Genomic DNA, 19510 nt, shown 5'->3' with positions numbered 1-19510 from the left:
AAATCAAAAGTTGGAACCTCGCAGCCTTCTGAAACTTCATTTAAGCGAAAGAGAGGAGTCTTTCAGAAAGACTGTAAGTGAATGAATAACTTTTGTGCAAGTTTTCCCTTGGATTTAGAGCTAATTTTTCCTCATATTTTGGATGGATGCTACAGTGCAGCACATGATGTATGGTTTTGGAGATGACCCTAATGTAAGTGATACCATAACTTTGCATATCTTACAATGACAGGGACAATGCCCTCTGCAATTAAAATTTGTCCATTGCAATTTAGTATTATATACCATCGCTACAAGCATAATATCTGTTTCATTTATGTCTTGCGCCTCTTTCTATATCACTCTCTTTTATCTCTGGTCAGCATATCTGCATTATCAATCATCAGAGTTCCATATCAATTAACAGCAACCAAACAGAGTTGAGTTTGCTCCAAGTATCTTGCCAGATTCTTGCTGAAATCTCATGGGAACTCAATTTCAATCTATGTAGGGGGGAAGTCCATCAATGAGTCATTAGATAATGATTTTGTTTGTTTGTTTATCAAAAATTTTAGATGAGCGCATAAGCATTTGTTGGATGATTATGATCATATAGAATCTTTTTTCCCTTCTCAATCCATTTTAGTTAATATGGTTCCAAGAAGTACTCGACTCTTGCTTGCACCCGAAGTGATATTGTTAGACATAGATATGCCCATGTACACCTTTAAGATTCCAAATTAGCTGAAAAACCTTTGAAATCTTGAAAAGCAAGTTAACACCGCTGACATATATGCATATTGATCGCTGCTCAAGTCCTAATAATTCTTGCGTTTGGGGTAATATCAAACTCAAGCCAATAGGATGGAATTCTTATTTTTGAGGTAATAACACCAAATCACCAGTACGCTTAGAAGTATATTATCTTTTTATGAGGAGCTTATAAGGCCAACACTTACCTGCTGCAAGCAAATCTCTTATTATTTATCTTTTCTATGATCAACAAGCAATTCTCTCATTATCGCCATTAAACATGTTGGTCAAAATGTTGCCTAGTTTTTGCATGTTAGATTGGTTGGTATATTGTCAATATGCTTATGACTTTTTTTTTTTTTGGGATAATCAGCCTCTTCCAGAAACTGTGGCACTTGTGGAGGATATTGTTGTGGAGTATGTTACTGATTTGGTAAGCAGTCTTTTAGGTTAGTAGGTATGATCACTTCAACCAATGCAGCATTATGGGTGTTTATCTGTCTGCTAACTTTATGCAGGCGCATAAAGCACAAGACATAGGATCAAAAAGGGGAAAGCTCTTAGTTGAGGATTTTCTGTACTTAATTCGCAAGGTATTTTGAACGATGAAGTCTTTTATCTTCACGTTTGCTTCTGAATTTGCTTAAATCTTTCTTCCTGTTTTACCCTCCAGATTTATGAGTTGTTGAATGTTAGCTACATATGCCAACAGCTTTCCTATTTCAACACTAATAAGTAAACATTGTCTCTATTTTGGTGTATGAAGAAGACGCAAAGGGGAATGGAGTTTTGGGAACCATGATTTGATTAAACCTTGTAGGATCCCCGAATGCTAGCTAAATCTTAATACTTTCACACATCACACACTAAGATGAGTGCATGAAATTTGTTATTAACAGCTATAATGCAAAAGAGCTCTAATGAATGTCTGCAACTTGGACATCTTTCATTTGTCATCTTCCACATTCAAGTGTTTCTTTTTTGGTTCTTGGTAGATGTATGTTTAGTCTTGCTCTGAACTAGAAATTGATCTCGGTCCTTGCAGGACCTGCCAAAACTTAACCGCTGTACTGAACTTCTATCTATGCAAGAGGAGTTGAAACAAGCAAGGAAAGCTTTTGAAGTGGATGAGGAAAAACTTGCATCAATCGAGTGATGTAGGAGAACATGTCAACTTTGCAACTTAACTTTATATTTTATTAGTTACTAGTCTTCGTTTTCACTAGTGGTAAGATTGCCTTGTATTCACAGCCAATGAGGAAATAGTATTTTGAAAAATTGTTTATTAAAGGTCTCTTTTATTGGCAATCCTCTAAATGAAAGCTCGGATAAATGCATATGACAAATTATTTTCAAGGCCATGAAAACTTTTGTGATGAGCAATCTCCAATTCCCCTTGACATTTGAAATGGAAGTTTTTCTTACCGTCTGCGTATTGCTTGAGCTTTTCAGATCTAGAAGTTGTGGAGCTTGGTTGTAAAATGGGATGTGCTATTGATTTTGATATCCACTTACATTACGTGTGTCAATACCAAATTTGGTTATAGCTAGAGATGCCAACTCCCATGTCAACTAAAACTTGGAAAGTCGAAGCCATGAAGCATGGAACTAGTAATGATTGGCCTCGATGTTGATTGCTAATGGATGCATTTGTCAATACGTCAACTAGGTTCTGCAAGGCATCTTACCGTGTGACCCGTTTCTATGAAGCATCAGGAGTTAAAATATGATACAATATTTAAACAACAGTTTTAGAAGTTGAATTTAAATAACTTACATCAGGAGTATAATTATTATAAATAAATTGATAATACCATGTAACCGAAAAGGCCAAAAAAAAAAAAAAAATCTATGTTAATGGACCATTCAATATAGCATTAATTTTGCATGATCAGCCAAAAAGACCAAAACTGGTTGGTTTCTTCTGATTTCAGTTCTTACTGCGCATCAAATGATTGATATTTCCTTAAAAGAAGAACAAGGAAGATATAGCTCAAGTAAGGCTGGAAAAAGAGGTCCAACTTGTATGTTGCTACTTAGCGAGGATGACTGAAAACAAAAGCCTCAACATCTTTATGGATTTCTATATAACCTAATGTTACAATGGGAACATTTTGGAACCCAAGAAAATAATTTAATTCTATACCCTAGCCAAGAATTGCTTTGATCTTCGTCTTTTGATCCTCAGTTAGTGACATGGGAAAAAGAACCTCGTACGTGACATAAAGATCGCCTTTCTTCGTGCTAAAATGCAATGGCATTCCTTCCCCTTTGAACTTTCTAACTTCCTTGGGTTTAGTTATTCCCTGAACATAGCTCACACATGTTATTGTTGTTTCAGACGTTTGCAGTTCATCAAATCATTTATCAGGATAATTATTATAGGTAAGTGAGACAGAAATGTGTGACACTGACCTTTGTGCCGATCTCCACTAAATGTTCGTCAAGGTGTTTAATAGTCTTCTCAAAGCCAACAAGTGCTTGAACCTGTCAAGAATTTTAATAAAGAAATTAACTACATGAAGAATCAAACCTTGCAATACTTGCATAACAAAAACAAAAAGGGAGGTACAATATATGTGCCATGCGAATGAAATTACCAGTGTTATGGTCACAGTTGTGTGCAAGTCATTGCCTTCCCTTCTAAAACGATCATGAGGTGCTGTACGGATCCGGAACTGCCAGAAGTTCGATAAGTGTTAGTATGAAAGTGAATGATGCATATCACCATTAGAAGTGATTATTAAACACTAACCTTCAAATCTCCCGGCTCCCCATCTATTACTGGCTCACCATCTTCATAGAAAACCACCTCCTGCAATGTGCATGGGAACATTATTTTAAAATCTGCAAAAGTCATACGGATGATCCTCACACAATTTTAGGTATTAGTTAAGAAACGCTTCATCATGCAACAAAGGACTTCCACAGTCAGATAGGCAGCAATTGGTTATGGCAATAAACAGGTAATTGAAATGGAGATTCAAATGCATGTAAACCAAAGAAAGAAAAAAACATCAATGTGTTTTTTAAGCATGTTAAATCAGGTGACTGAGCTTACTTGTCCATCTTCCATGCCTTTCTCAATGTCAACTGTGATAAAATATCCCTCCCGCTCAAATTTGACATTTTGGCATTGTTCACAGACCTGAAAGAAAACAACAGAAAACATAATAAATCTAGAAAGAATTAAGAAGCAGCCTCAGAAGTAATAGTGGTTGATGCTATGATGACGGTCAAAGAAACCAACCAAAGCAAAAAGGCCAACCTGCTCGAAGCAATGCAGTGAGTGAAAGCAAGGAGGCAAGAAAATGTTGCAATTCAATTATGTATTTCCATCAACATTTTTGCCTCTTATATTATGAAATGAACAGAGAAGGAGATTCATCAGATTTTCAACAATTTTGTTCAAGCAATGGTATACCTGTTCTGTCATCTGCTGAAACATCCCTGGACCAATTTGCTTATGATAGACTTCATTTCTACAGTTACAGCGTCTTTTACCAGGGGCTGGCTTAATAACATTTTTCTCCCTCCAAACCTGAGAATCCACATAAAGGTAACGCTTATCAATATACCCACAAAAAAAAAAAGGGGGGGGGGGGGGGGAGAAGAAAGAAAGAAGTCTCCATTGCAAAATAAATTCCATTTTCTCTAGTGTCACATGGTAGACTAAACAAAAGAACAGCCTGCAAGTTCTGCAATGTAAAGATATAAAAAATAACAAAACTAAACAACTGCTACAGTTTTAATCTAAGATTTTATCCTAGAGGCTTAGAACTATACACATTGATCTGTCTGATACCATTCAAAACAAGCTGCTTCAATTTGCTAACAGCTGGTTGGTTAATTGAGGGCTAACCTTGGTGTAAAGGTAAAGTTGCTCCTTCTTGAATCATGAAAAAACTATGAGCCTCAAGTTGCACAGACAATCTTTTATGTAAAAGCAAGGGGAAGGCTATATTCAATAGATGCCATTTGTCAACTCCTAGAAGACTGGGTAGGCTCATTCGATAGGGATGCCCTTTTCTAAACCTTCCAAATGATAATCCGTTCACACCTCATGCAAAGATAGAATTTCCCTTCCTTTCAATTAATTAACTTGTTTAACTTTTCCAGCTTATTCTTTACCGGTTTTCCTTTTGTGGTGAGATGGTTTGGGATATTAGTGTTCGTCTAAAGATACAGACAAAAGTTCCCATAAAATAGGCTACAACAGATGTTATCTGCTAATAAGAAGTGGGCCTGTGTACAACGAGAAGAATCAAAGTAAATATAACGATCCTCACCTTCAGTGAGCCACCCATGTACAAGTCTTCTAATGTCGCATCCATTTCGACAATTACATCATCACCCTTTACGATTCTCTCTCCTCCTCCGTTTGACCTCCGCCAAAAAAACTAAAAAATAACATTTAGTTAGATTAAATAATTTTCTACAACCTATCACAATAATTAAAATGCTTGTGCATGCAAAATACGACCTAGGAATTTCTCCAAAGGAAAACATTTTATTCCTAACATTATAAAGGTGAATACACAGCATCTTATCCATATTCCCTCATGTTTTTTTTTTTTTTTTTTTTTCTTGTTTTAGGATTATAAAGAAGCCAAATTTTTACCAGAATCAATCCATTAAATCTGAAGGCATCAACTATCGGAGCTGTACGAAGAATCTAATAATTTCTGTTAAGTTGGAATTATTTTGATTTGAAATATCAGTCTTAGAAATGCATAAGCTGGATAACGCAATTTTCGAAATTAAATAAATAAAAATAACAGTAATGAATTGAAGCACGACTTACTCTCTGAAAAGGTCATTAATGTTCATCCCCATTCCTCCACCTCTCCCTCCGCTAGCCATATGCTGCTTAAGTCCTTCCTCTCCATACTTATCATAAATATTCCTCTTCTCGCCGTCGGATAACACCTCATACGCTGACAATGAGATAATTAACCAAAATAAATCCTCAACTCATCATTATTAATTGAAAGAAATGCCTAGTACACGAAATTGAAGATTATTGACTTACCGTTGTTAATCTCGGCAAATCGCTTGTTAGCCTCTTCATTTCCCGGATTCTTATCAGGGTGATACTTCAATGCCAACTTTCTATACGCTCTCTTGATCTGATCATCCGATGCTGCCTTCGGCACTTGCAATATATCGTAATAGCTTTTTCTGCAGAAATATTATATTAGCATTAGTAATAATAAGACGTACATAATAATAATAATAATAAAAAAAAAAAGCAAATGTATAGAGAAGGTCGCTTACCCTGCAATGGCGATGATAACGTATGACAGCGCGCATAATAGAAACAACAGCTTTGCTCCTCGAAGAAGCGCCATTGAAGATTAAAATCAGGAGAGAGTTGGATCTCTCCAAATCTCAAAACCTAAAACGATTTGTTATGAGAACTTTTCTCTCCACTAATTACACTTAAATGTTCAGCTTTCGCGTTTCTATATGGAACCAACACTTTCTCTTGTCGGGCTTTGTTCTTGCCTTTCTAATTTTTCGTTGCGTTCGGCTTTGGGCAGAAACCAGATAACTGAAACTGGAAGCTGTCACGCTGGCCGAGGAGTTAAACACCAAATGGGAAGGGCACCGATGACTTGACCAGAGACTAACTTTTGCAACGTGTTCTTGTTGAAATCAACCAATCACAACACATTTGAGGTTGTTCCAACCAATCAGTATAAGCCACGTAGGTAATCGCTTTGCCGAAGTGTTCCGTAATCTAAACGGTCGTCGTATCTGCTTGATCTGCTATATGGGCTTGATAATGGACCAATCCAACCCACACCATTTTAGGCTACGAGCCTGAGATCGTATTTTGTTTCGAAGCCCGTTTATTGTTTTAGGTAAAGCCCAACATTGGATTTTGAATTCCATCTCTATGCTGCAAGGAAACCTTTCCGTGCGACCGCAACCTTTTCCGGAATCATTTCCATCCATCTAACATAGAGTGGAAACTATTCCGCTCATCAATGAATGACAGACCAAATTTACTGCTTGCACCCAAGAAGAAGCAAAACAGAACAAACTAGAACCCAGAACTATTGTTCATTAATGTGCAGATTATTTAATACGATTTATTCATTCAAATATCAAATTATAAGGGTGAAAAATTATCAAGCTGTTTAGATACCGTTAACTTTTTATAATTAATTCGTGAAAATCCAAGTAAGTTCTGTCCAACTTTATTTTCATAGATTTTAACCTCTTATCAATAATTTATTTAGTATATAAGACTCGTACTCACAAATTATCTTGATGAATTTTATTATCTTACCCAATCATTCACATGTAGTAGAGAAATTATCTTGATGAATTTTATTAATTCCACAAAAGAGGATTAAGGTTTTTCTTTTATCAACTAAAAGGACATGTCATCATCATTATAGCTGTAAGCAAAGCTTATGTTTCGAAATTTGACATTTTTGTTTTTGTATTTCTTGCAATAGTTTCTCTTTTAATTAGATATGTTCTGATACTTCTTTTGCTTGTATCAAATAAATCTCAGTAGAAAAGTAGGTTTTCTGCAGATAATTACTATCTAATTCTTCTCTTATTTAATTACTGTTATATAAAATTTAGAATTTACTGTCACTGTGTTGCAAGCGAAAAAATAGGGACTTAAAGGAGAAAAGTAGGTAAAGTTCAGGGATTTTGGGTTTTTCCAGAAAAAAGACAAAAAGGAAGAATTCTGTGTAATACGAAAAGAGGAGATGTACATGCAAGAACGTGGGAGATGCAACTCCCATCAGGAGCTCTGGACGGTAGAGATGCCACGACTGTTTCGTTTCTTTAGACTCACGTGGCTAAATCAACAGCCACATAGTCCATCAAGGGCTCCACAAAGACCGTACGCTCTGTGTGTGTGTGTGTGTGTATATATACATATATGTGTTATATGTTACTACTAATACACAGACAGTGCTCTATTCTAAATCAACTTACTTTCTACGCACACAGCTACCCTCTTTCAATTTCAAATATATAAAACGACAAAGTTTCGTGTATTACATATCTGAACCTCAGTTGAATAGAGTCAGAAGCAGAGAATGGGAAGGGCACCTTGCTGTGAAAAGGTAGGGCTGAAGAGGGGGCGGTGGACGGCGGAGGAGGATGAGAAATTGACCAAGTATATTGAAGCTAATGGGGAAGGGTCATGGAGATCTCTGCCTAAGAATGCAGGTAATTAACTAAGCTAAAAAGAATTATAATTAATAGTTGCTAAATTAAGTTGTCTCTTTCCTAAAATGTAATGTACCATCTTTTTCCCTTGTGTGTTTGAAAAGGGTTATTGAGATGTGGAAAAAGTTGCAGACTAAGATGGATTAACTATTTGAGAGCTGACTTGAAAAGAGGAAACATTACTCCTCAAGAGGAAGAAATTATTTTCAAGCTACATGCTTCTCTGGGAAATAGGTTAGTAAAACTTACAAGTTTTTTTTTTTTCTTTCTAAGGAGCACATTATTTCTTTTTATTAATTTATCTGTAAAGTATTTAGGTCCGTGTTCATGTCACGAAAACATAACTATTCTTTGTCGGTGTCGGATCAGCCCATAAACAATTAATTATATAAAGAATGAAAGTTAAAACTCATAATGCCGTTTGATAAAGGACTCCAATGCTTTTTTTTTTTTTTTAAAAAAAAAAGAAAAGAAAAACGTGTACTATAAACATTTTGTCAAGTTTTTCTTTCTCTTCCTTTCTCTTTCTTTCTGTTCTTTTACTTTAATATTCCTGCCCCGCCTCCCAAAATAGTTGGTGCGGTTTGGAAGGGAGCAGCTCATTGATGACAGACTGCCTAGCATTGACAACAGCTTTTTTAATCATTTTCTTGTGAAAGAGTTAATTCTTTTTAACTTGCAGCATGTGATTTACACTCCTTAATTGTCACTGGCTAGTCTTTTTATGCTTGTTAGATTTATTCTTCAGTAGCATAAATGAATATACTTATCTACTAGGTCAATATATGTGTAATAATAAGTGTATATCTAAAAATCTCATGTAAATGTGACATGAAATATACTATTTGTCATTTATCAATACAAATTTGTTATAATATGATGCAACGAAAGATAATTATATTTAATTTAAATATTATTTTTCGTAGTCTAATCATGTGATCGGTATTTAAGCATAAGCTTTTTTTTATTTATTTCCTTTGTTCTAAATACATAATTTCATATTTGTACCTTTTATTGCAAACTTTTATAGTACTACAAATTTTTTTGATATTTATAATAATCTCAAAACTCAAGATTTTAGTTGTTGAAGTATTAAATAGGCCTAACTTTATGAATTCTAAACTATAGGTTAAAATAAATAAAAATTAAAGGTAATACAAAATTATTCTAAACTACATGTTAAAATAAAAATTAAAGGTAATATAAAATTTTTCATAAAAAAGCGTATATATGTCTATATTATTATGTTTAGCCTACCTATCAGGGGAAAAAGACAATAATAATGAATGAATCTCATCCCTTTCTTACCCATTTACTAATCACTTAACTTACTGATGTCAGTACGTACTACTGGCGTCAGTATTTAAATGTCTGCTCTTTTTTCTGCTGACCGGTGATGACTCTGACTGTCGTTACCGGTCTCTTCCTGCTTTTAGCAGTTGCTGTCAAATTTCATTTAATCTTCACTAGTCATTGACTCATTGTTTTACTGTGTTAAGAAATGTTTTTTTTTTATTATTATTATTTAATCACATCTAATGGTAATAATTAATCCATCTGTGTCATTCTTCTTTCGCAGATGGTCTTTGATAGCCAGCCACTTGCCAGGAAGAACAGACAACGAGATAAAGAACTATTGGAATTCTCATTTGAGTAGGAAAGTCCACATCTTTAGGAGACTTGGAAATGAGCGTCTACAGCCGATAATTGATAAAGCTAAGATCAGCCATAGCAATATTGCAAGCAACAGTAAACCAGGAGGTAGTAAAAAAAGTAGATGCTCATTCAAGAATAACAAACGACACGCAAATAATAACAATAACAACAATAATAATAATAACAGTAATAATAAAGAAGCTCCTCCTGCTGCTCGCTACTGCTGCTGCTGCTTCTTTGCAACCCAATGCCACAAACACCTATCCCACCAGACAGACACTTTGATTCTGGACCAGTTAGTAGTAGTAGAAGACAAGGACGAAACGGATCTTGTGAGTTATCCATGTCGAGAATCCATAGAAGGGTTAATTTTGGATTCAAGCAAAGAAAAAGCATAGAAGCTGAAAAATTATTACAAGAAAATCAGTTAGGGTTTGATGCAGAAATGTTGTTTTGCGATGATGATATTATACAAACGAGTTGCTGGAAACCCTAACTACGAAGGAGGAGAGGGGAAATGAGATGACTGAGGTTCTGAGTAGTCCAAATTACAAAACTAGTAGTGAAGGAGAATTTGGTAATTCTACTAAGTCATGTAGTGATGACACCTATGATTTATACTCTAGTTCTTCAATGGCTTCATGTTTTGAAGATTACAGGTTTGATTGGAGCTGGGAAGAAATTATGCAAGAAAATAATGTAATATGTTCACTCTGGGACAGTGATAATGACTGCTGGGAAGGAGATGATAAAGGACAGCAAGTGCAGCATATGGGTATGGCAACATAAATGTGATCGCTAGTTGGCTTCTTTCTTGATTGAATTTGCAGAAAAAGTTGATATCGTTGAGACAATTAATATCTGGGTTTCCATTATTGTTCGCTAATCCAAGAGGAGCACGTCTTTACTTGTTAGCATAGCAGTACACAATATCTGAGAGTATGTTTTCTTTTTACAGTCTGTAGAAGTGTCAAATGTGTGCAATTGTAGTTTTGTAACGTTAATGTTTGCTGTAGAGAGACTATAATAATAAGAGAGCTTGGTTTAGAGAATGTCCAATGCTAATTATCATATAAAATAAAATATATGAACGGTGATATGGTTGAATGTTTATTTATAAATATTGAATTTTTTAAAATCTCCTCAATATATTACTTTTGAATTTCTTTTCATCTTTTTTTTCCGGCCACAATTCAATATGTAACAAATCATTAAAGATTTCTCATGTGGCTCTCCAAATTAACGAAATTTTTATGGTCGAAATGATTTAAATTTGAAATTTTCACTTTTTACATAAATGAGAAGACTGATATTAAATTATACGCATTGTGTATCACATTAATTTGATGTATTGATTAGTCAATTCATTATGTTATAAGAAGTCTGTAGAAGAGAGAGAAAAGACATACGTTTGGGAAAATGATTGATTTATTTTTCATCATCGATCTCTCACTCTCAATACATACACATATTAATTGGGATATTAATTAAATAGAACTAAATTATTTATTACAGTAGTATTATTATATGGGACGTCAATTAATAAAATTCAATTTCAAGCTTGATGTATAAATGTTAATGTGTGGCTTGTGTCTCTTTTCACATTTTTTATGAGTATTCAATATATAAATTCACTCTTATACTTTTCACGGAAAATTTTGTACTCTCAATTTTTACTTTAATATATTGAGTACTTCAATTTATAAAGCTGGACTTATTAAACACTTCATTTGACCTATTAAACATTTCAACTTGTAAAATTAGATCGAAACCTCTATTTAATAGTTAAAAATTTATTGTTGCAAAAGTTGCATTAATCATTATAAAACCAAAAACTAGTAAAAATTATTACTTTTGTTATAAAAAAACTGTAAGATTATTACAAAAAGTAAATTAAAATATTATAAGATCGGTTTCTAAAGTTTAGAATTTTTTTTATAAAAATTCAAGAATTAATTATATATGCTATGTGAAATATTAAAAAGTATATATGTAGTTCCATACATACATTAATTCCTTCACTACATTTTAAATATCTCAACGACCTGCAACAATTCACGTTGCAAATTTGCACCTAAGAGTCTGGAAGCCAGCGTACACAGTGACGTATCATCATCCAAGACTTTTTTTTTTTTTCTAATTAATTATTTAAAAACACATTATTATTTCTTTCCTAAAAAAAACATTATCATTTCTATTGATAATGTATTCGATATTTACTGTTATTATTATAAATCAATGAAATTAAACCCTGATTAATTTTCTTTAAGTTTATTAATTAAATTAACCTTATTTTAATATTAAAAGAGAAAAATCTAAATTTAAATATATTATTAAATCATATATGCATTATTTAGCTATTTAGAAAAAAAGCATGGTCTTTTTATTTGAATGCGACATGTGGTATACTACATATAGCAAAATAATTGACTCTTGCTACTTTCATACAATAAAAAAATAACAAGTCAATGCTCTTAATTTAATTACGTGACAGTAATTAATGAAAACGAACTTCCTTTCAATAATAATAATAATAATAATGATGATGAAAACGAACTAATGGTTCTGTCATTCATAAATCATAAAGGTCGCGTGCGTTTTGCAACGGTCGGGATTGCCAGTATGTGCCGTCCATAGGCAAACCTGGCCTAGCCACTCATGAAGAGAGCGCACTGGCTAGAAATGTGATATAAGTACCATATTACTAAGATAATAGGACAAATAAATTAAATAAAACCTACTTATATTAGAAGCTGAGCTAATCACCATACAACTGGTTCTTCGTTTCTTTGGATATTTTAGTGGACACGTTGACAACACTTTTGTGAAAGCGTATGAAGATTTTCATTTTATTTTATTTTTCGTAATGTCGCAATTTTATTTATGTATGCTTGTTGCATATGAAAAAATATACAAATTTTCTTTCCACAACTTATATAAATGTAGGCTCCACGTAATTTAAGAAGAATGTATACCCAATTTTTATTCAAATAATCAGAAAATTAAATTCTTGGAGTATACATTTTGCTCCAAAAATTTATTAGCTAACAAAATTCCAACCCAAGGGAAACATTTTGGTGAGGAAATGACCACTTCTCCCAATTAGCGACCACAATAAATCATATGTAGCATACCTGCCTTCAGGACGAGAACAAATATGAAAAAGCATCTAATTGATTTTTTAAGATTTCTGCATTTAAATCATTAATGAACGTCTATGAACAATCCCAATCGAGTGAGGGAAACATACATCTAGAAATATTCACAGGACCAAGAGATTCGTTAGTTCTTAGATGATGATTTATATGGAGCCATTTGGCTCCGTGCAGTTTTCATTCGGATTTAATTTCCTCATATATAGGTATATATATATATATATATATTCACCCGACAAATGCGAAAAAGTGCAAAAAATTTTGATATCTTAAAAAAATCAAGCTAAAAAAATATGTAAAAGAAAATTCCAAAACCATCATTGTCTAGACAAAATAATTTATACCAGACTCTTCGTTTTCCTCCTACGACAACTGAAAATTGTAACATAGAGTATTTAGTCTTTTCTTCTTAAATATTAGCGTATTTTAGTCTTTTTTTTTAAAGGTTTATAATGGAAAATCTGGAAAAAATGAGCCAAATAGTTTGACATAGATAAATCTCGGAGATCATTAATTAATATTGTTAAACTGAAAAAAATAGCTTAGTTAGTTTGGTCAAAACTTCAAAAGATGAATTAATTATTTACCCTTGTTAACTTTCAGGATATTTTAGTCTTTTTTAAAGGTTTTAAGGGAAAATTTAGAGAAAATAGTTGAAAGGACTAAATGGTTTGATAGAGTTACACCTTGGAAACCGTTAATTAATATTATCAAAGTGCTGAATGACTTAGTTAGTTTAATCAAGCCTCGGACATAAGTTAATTATTTTCCCTTAAAAAATTAGGTTCCACAATTGACCTTGGGTTACTTGGCCCAAGCACAATCAATTTCCCATACGACGCCGCATAGAGGAAAGGAAAACAAACATTAACCGTCCCCTTCTCCTATCTCGATCTCACCGTCTCTGCCCTGGACCTTCTTTCTTTATCAAATCTTGTTCTTTCTCTCTTAATTAATTTTTTTTTTTTTTTTGTCTATTGAAGAATCTGCAGTATCTAGGAGCGGTAACCGGCCAATAATAGTAGAAGCAAGAAAAGTTGTAGATGTTTTAGATTCATTGTCTAGGTGCAAGAAATGAGTTTTGGGTTGATGAAAAACACATTCACAGCGGCAATTGGCAACAAAGAAATCGATACCATATTTAACACGAAAACAGAATTTGAAGCATAAGTTGCTCTTTTTGCGGCCATGATTTGGATAGCAAGATCAGGTATGTGTGTTTGTTTGTTCTAATATGTTGTTTTTTTGGAACCCATTTTATATTTTCCTCTTCTTGTTTGATGAATTGTTTCTTTCTCTTCAGAATGTTTGTGTCCTTAGATATTCGATTAGTTTCTTGGACCATAGAATCCTGGATTCTAATTAGCTGATGCAGTATACAAAGCCTTGAAAATGGATAAAGAATGCTTAGGGCTTGCATTAGAGAATAGCTACTTTGTTAATTAATTAGATCCCTTTGCGATTACACTCAATTAATATTTCTGGGTGCATGCCACTGCTTTCATATTTGTGGATGCGGGCTGCAGAGAGTAGGCTTTGAGCGAGAGCAGAGAAGAGTAAAGACCGAAGAGAAGGGGACACGGAAATTTTATTTCTCTGGTTATGCGGTGTCGTTTTGATAGAACTAAATTTGGGTTAGCTAAGTTATGGGGTCCACATTTATACTTTTTTATTCTGATATCTAAAAACACCCTTTAAAACCCTAGACAAAACACCTTCTTTTATTCGAATTGAATCCTCCGCTCTCTGTTTTCCATCTCTGTTTCAAATGAGAAGATATCAACTTCCATGTGGGTTTTATCTACCAGGTTACTCTCTAATTTCAATACAAAACTACTCAGTATTAAGCACAACTCCGTTGCAGTCTTTCACTTCAAACGCAAATTCCTGTCAACGCTTGCCCACTTGACCGCCGCCACCACCACCACTAACGATGGCGTCACTGAACCAAAATGGCAGCAACAACAGCTACTACCATTAGATGCTTTTCAGGTTGCTGATATCTTATATAGCCTTAAAAAACTACCTCATCAAGCGTTCTCTTTCTTTTGCCAATTGAAAGACTTAGGCTTTAAACATGATGTCTCTACTTATGCTGCCATTATTAGAATTCTTTGTGATGGAGGTCTTCAAAAGAACCTCCATTTAATTTTCCTGGATCTTATTTGTTTTCTAGCAATGACAGTGACAGTTCTTTTGATATTTCATGCTTGCTTGATACGCTTTGCAATAGCGGTGCTGATGATGCTAAGCAACACTCTTTGTTTCTATTTAAAGTATATGATGCGGTGGTTAAGTCATATGTTAGTGCTGGTATGTTTGATGAGGCTACTGATGCATTGTTTCAGACGGGAAGGCGTGGATTCGTGCCTAGAATATTTACCTGTAATTTCCTTATGAATAGACTGATTGAGAATAGGAAATTCGATATGGCACTTGCCATTTTTCAACAGTTGAAGAGGTTGGGTTTGAGCCCTAATGATTATACCTATGCTATTGTAATAAGGGCTCTTTGTATGAAGGGTAGTTTGGAAGAGGCTATGTATGTACTTAAGGATATGGAGCAGCATGGTGCGACTTCCAATGCTTTAGCTTATACGGCTTATATAGAAGGACTTTGTGTGAATCAGAAATCCGAATTGGGCTATCAGGTGCTTAAAGCATGGAAAGCAGCTAACGTCCCTATAGATGAGTATGCTTATACTGTTGCAATTCGTGGGTTTTGCAATGAGATGAAATTGGACAAAGCTGAAAGTGTCTTGCTTGAAATGGAAAAAGAAGGTGTGGTTCCTGATATGCATTCCTACAGTGAACTGATTCGTGGGTTTTGTAAAGATAGGAATTTGCTAAAAGCATATGCTATCCTCGATGACATGATATCTAAGAATATCAAAATAAATTGTGAGGTTATTGGATCAATTCTTCACTCCTTGTCTGAAATGGGCATGCATCTTGAAGTGGTGGATCAATTTAATCAATTTAAGGACTTAGGCATATTTATAGATGAGGTTTCGTACAACATTGTAGTTGATGCTTTGTGCAAACTTGGGAAACTAGAAAAAGCTGTAGCATTGCTAGATGAAATGAAGGGCCAGCAAATGGATATGGATATTATGCATTATACAACTCTAATTAACGGTTATTGTTGCCAAGGAAATTTGGATGATGCTTTTAGGGTATTTGAAGAAATGAGAGAAATGGGTATTGAGCCAGATATTGTCACTTACACTGTACTTGCTAGTGGATTTTGTAGACAAGGCCATGCAATTCAGGCATTTTACCTTTTGGATTTTATGGAGACACAGAATCTGAAACCTAATGCTGTTATGCACAATGTTATAGTTGAAAGTTTGTGTATTGGAGGCAAAGTGAAAGAAGCTGAAGAATTTTTCAATAGCATAGAGGATAAAAATTTAGATACTTATGCTGCTATGATAAATGGATTCTGTAAGGCTAACCATACTACTGAGGCTTTTGAACTTTTCTTTAAACTTTCAAGACAGGGAAATTTAGTTAAGAGAAGTTGCTGCTATAATCTTCTAAAAAACCTGTGTGAGGAAGGGGATAATGTCAAAATCCTTATGTTGCTAGAAACAATGTTGGCTCTCAAACAGGAACCCAGCAATGTCATGTTTGGTAAAATAATTGCTGCTTTATGTCAGGCTGGAGATGTGAGAAAGGCACAATCAGTTTATGACATTTTATCCAGGAGAGGGTTGATCCCTGATATCATTACCTACACAATAATGATAAATAGTTACTGCAGGATGAATTGCTTACAGGAAGCCCATGATCTTTTCCGTGATATGAGAAAAAGAGGAATTAAACCTGATTTAGTTACTTTCACAGTTTTGCTTGATGCTCACCAAAAAGCACATATAAGGATGGTAGGTTCCTCAGAAAGTCAAAAGGAAGGCAATGAAAATGCATTGATGCTTCAATTGTTTTGACACAAATGAAGAATATGGGGATCAAGCTGGATACTGTTTGTTATACAGTTTTGATTGATGGACGTTGCAAGGCAAATAACCTTGAGGATGCCATATGCCTATTTGATCAAATGATAGATGAAGGACTACAACCTGATACAGTAACATACACGGCTCTTCTATCTGGTTGTTTTAGTAGGGGAGATGTGGATAGGGCTGACAACTTGCTTAATCAAATGTCTGAGAAAGGGATTTTTCCTGATGCTTGTACGATGTCTATTTTAGAGCGTGGTATTTTAAAAGCCAGGAAGGTGCAGTTTCAGAAGGACTTTAAATAATGGTGGCTGGTATAGAACCTAAAACTTGTGAATTACCAAAACAGATATCAGAAGTACAGGTTGCATCCATCGTGCGTGCATTTGGCAGTCTGCAAATATTTTGATGGAGATTAAACGCCATTGTTTTCTTCTGTAGATACTTGTGGGGTAACTAAGTCCATTAAATCCAGGTGAAAAATCTGTCTGTAAGTCCAATATCTGTATGTTTTTCTCCTTCATTCAAAAATTTCTTCATTTGTATTGCCTATGGTTTCAAGTGAAACCACTTCATAGACATTTCACTGCCAGAATATGTTTATAGAACTTAAACTCCTTCCTTAAAATGTGTAGAGATCCATGATAAGACTATCAATATCCAATCCTGTGCAATCTGTGTTTCTCTGCATTCAAGTTTTGAGCATTCTGACATTTTGAGATACGTATTTCTACATTTTACTTTTGTATTTCACTATATAATTTGAAATCAAATGCAGGATTGATATTAAAGATAAATGCTCCTAGGACTATGATTTAGTGGACCATCACTATGTAAAGGTCTTTGCAGTCTATCGCTTCGCATTACAAATTACATTTATTCCATTATAACTAGATGGCTATTTGCTGACGTTGCACGTCATGAAACCAGTTAACATCCATTCTAATTTTACTAAGTATATTTCATATCCAGATAACTTTATGACATAAGCATCAAATGCTAGCCCTTCACATAAATGATTCAAATTGCATGGCATGGTGTAGGGTTGCTGTGCGTATTGGTTGAAACAGCCTCTTTACTTTCCTGGTGCAAGTTATGGTCTCCAAGATAACCACAAAGATGCTTTTGTATCTTCATTCTTGATGATCAATGATCACTCAATTAATGGTTAGTGAGGATACATGAAAAATGATAGTATTTCTATGATTTACAGAAAATAAATTAGCTGATCCAGACAACACGCTGCCCTTTTCTTTACTTATATTTTTACTCTTTTTCCAGGAGTGAAGAAGACATTTGAGGAATATTGATAATGCTAATATCACATCTTCAATGCTATGCTTCCAAGTAGGTTTATAGAACTCCTCTTTCTTCTCCATCTTTGGTCTTTTTTTGGGGGGAAGGGTGTATTTGTGGTATTGAAATTGGGTGAAAAAAATAATATGGTATTCTAGGGAGTGCCACCTAGCACATAGGAGATTGCCTTTTCTGTGGTGTGGAATGTCAGGTTATGAGATTGTTCTGGTTTCTGAGGTGGCTTAATTTCCATATCTATCACTTTTACTTGCTTTAGCACAATCACTGAAAAAGAAGATTCTTGTACCACTAAAATTTAGAGATAAGTCCAATTATTATAGCCTATTATTATTGTTGAAAATAAATTTCGTTATGGTGGAAAACAGAGATCAATTTGGAGATGATGTCTTAGCAATATTTTCTTAGTTTACTGTCTATTCTGCTTATCTGGTGTTTGCAGTTCATTTCTTGAGTTTGTTTTCTGAACACTTTATGGTCTAGATTTACAGCATTTTTGTTTTTTTAATTTTGGTTTTTTGGTGCTTCACATTCCACCCTCTACTACTATGATGGGTGTTTGTTTTCTTTCTTTCTTTTTTTATTTTTTTTTATTTTTTTTATTTTTAATTCATTACTTGCCAAACTATGAGAATTTTTCATAAATACTTTTCATTTACTGGTTACTTAATCCATATTGCTACATTAGTTGATTTATTTTGTTTTTAATTCTAGGGGATCTCTCAAGGAGCGCCCTTAATATGGATCTCCATTTGTCAATTGGAATTTGACTACACTTCTTTGTAAGTAGCATCATTCCCTTCAAGTTAAATTATCTTTCCTTGTTGGTATCTTGTTGCATCAAATCTAATATTTGTTGCTGGGAGATGATCCCAAATAAACAGTTATGGGTTTGTAAACGACAATTGAGTTGAATTTTGTAGAAACATTGATTTATACAATTCCTTTCAATTTTATTGAATATTTTTGAAGATATTTGTCATAAAAACAATTTTATGGCTGGGCCTGGCTCAATCCTTCGGATGTCATGGTCATCTCATTTCAGGAATCTTGAAAACAGTAACTGTCCTGCTCTTCGTGTTAAATGAATTACGAGTCCTTTGAGAAATGACAGGCTACTTCAAATAACATGGAAAAAACATCGTAAATGAAATGGAAGCTAATGGAATGTGTTGTTTAAAGTAATAAATTGAAGAATCAACATCCAGTTGTTGCAGTTTGTTTTAAGAAGCAGATTTTCAGAAACTGTAAACCAGTAAATGGGGCAAAGTTGCTTTTTGTTGTTTCTCTCTATTGGGAAATTGTCAGGTAGCAGTTTTCAGTTCTGAACGGTGATATTCAATTTCCTTGATTGAGATGCCGAAAACCTAGTTTATAGATTATATGTGAAATGTAAAATATTATTTATAATTATATGATATTTAAATATTTTGATTATATTCGTGAAGCATTTGAATTGAAAATCATAATATTCAAACTTCATTCAAC

The 19510-nt window shown here is 34.0% G+C and overlaps 3 protein-coding genes and 2 pseudogenes across 4 annotated transcripts; 3 read left to right on the top strand and 2 right to left on the bottom strand.

Annotated features, from left to right (window-relative positions):
• Positions 1-24: 24 nt before the first annotated feature.
• Positions 25-2141, top strand: LOC149491819 (transcription initiation factor TFIID subunit 13-like; the record flags this gene model as incomplete). The annotated part of the gene is given in 5 exon segments (XM_089717022.1): positions 25-73; positions 156-193; positions 1106-1165; positions 1251-1325; positions 1778-2141. Coding segments are annotated over 5 exon segments (333 nt in total), but the record flags the coding sequence as incomplete, so codon positions are not given.
• A 525-nt stretch (positions 2142-2666) lies between these two features.
• On the bottom strand, positions 2667-5669 carry LOC149491818 (dnaJ protein ERDJ3B-like). Of its 2 annotated transcripts, XM_089717021.1 has the most exons (8): positions 5537-5669; positions 5022-5132; positions 4157-4273; positions 3794-3880; positions 3488-3547; positions 3333-3410; positions 3148-3219; positions 2667-3038 (listed from the first exon to the last, which is right to left on the bottom strand). In XM_089717021.1, exons 2-8 carry the CDS (start codon positions 5064-5066, stop codon positions 2880-2882), a joined length of 618 nt encoding a protein of 205 aa, XP_089573147.1. In that variant the 5' UTR covers positions 5067-5132; positions 5537-5669; the 3' UTR covers positions 2667-2879. The 2 variants fall into 2 exon arrangements, with proteins under 2 accessions (XP_089573147.1, XP_089573146.1); XM_089717020.1 differs by lacking the exon at positions 5537-5669 and having other exon boundaries at positions 5022-5054.
• LOC149491817 (dnaJ protein ERDJ3B pseudogene) lies at positions 5533-6083 on the bottom strand (annotated as a pseudogene).
• Positions 6084-7665: 1582 nt separating this feature from the next.
• On the top strand, positions 7666-10729 carry LOC149491816 (uncharacterized). The gene is made up of 4 exons (XM_089717023.1): positions 7666-7935; positions 8040-8169; positions 9515-9923; positions 10072-10729. Exons 1-4 carry the CDS (start codon positions 7803-7805, stop codon positions 10378-10380), a joined length of 981 nt encoding a protein of 326 aa, XP_089573149.1. The 5' UTR covers positions 7666-7802; the 3' UTR covers positions 10381-10729.
• A 3288-nt stretch (positions 10730-14017) lies between these two features.
• Positions 14018-18993, top strand: LOC149491815 (uncharacterized; annotated as a pseudogene).
• The last annotated feature ends 517 nt before the right edge of the window (positions 18994-19510 follow it).

The sequence above is a fragment of the Jatropha curcas genome, unplaced genomic scaffold (assembly GCF_041381405.1).
Source record: "Jatropha curcas cultivar XTBG-Jc1 unplaced genomic scaffold, XTBG_Jcur_1.0 HiC_scaffold_534_pilon, whole genome shotgun sequence".
In the NCBI taxonomy this organism is placed as follows: domain Eukaryota; kingdom Viridiplantae; phylum Streptophyta; class Magnoliopsida; order Malpighiales; family Euphorbiaceae; genus Jatropha; species Jatropha curcas.
This window is presented reverse-complemented; position numbering and strand designations above follow the sequence as displayed.

What these genes read in the sequence shown, in the direction of transcription:
- LOC149491818 (XM_089717021.1), bottom strand. Translation starts at nt 5,066, where the DNA reads ATGGATGCGACATTAGAAGACTTGTACATGGGTGGCTCACTGAAG. An exon ending in TTCAGCAGATGACAGAACAG is followed by an intron (nt 3,881 to 4,156) that starts GTATACCATTGC and finishes GTTTTCTTTCAG; the next exon opens with GTCTGTGAACAATGCCAAAA. An exon ending in AAGGCATGGAAGATGGACAA is followed by an intron (nt 3,548 to 3,793) that starts GTAAGCTCAGTC and finishes TGCACATTGCAG; the next exon opens with GAGGTGGTTTTCTATGAAGA.
- LOC149491816 (XM_089717023.1), top strand. Translation starts at nt 7,803, where the DNA reads ATGGGAAGGGCACCTTGCTGTGAAAAGGTAGGGCTGAAGAGGGGGCGG. An exon ending in CATGCTTCTCTGGGAAATAG is followed by an intron (nt 8,170 to 9,514) that starts GTTAGTAAAACT and finishes CTTCTTTCGCAG; the next exon opens with ATGGTCTTTGATAGCCAGCC. An exon ending in ACAAGGACGAAACGGATCTT is followed by an intron (nt 9,924 to 10,071) that starts GTGAGTTATCCA and finishes TATACAAACGAG; the next exon opens with TTGCTGGAAACCCTAACTAC.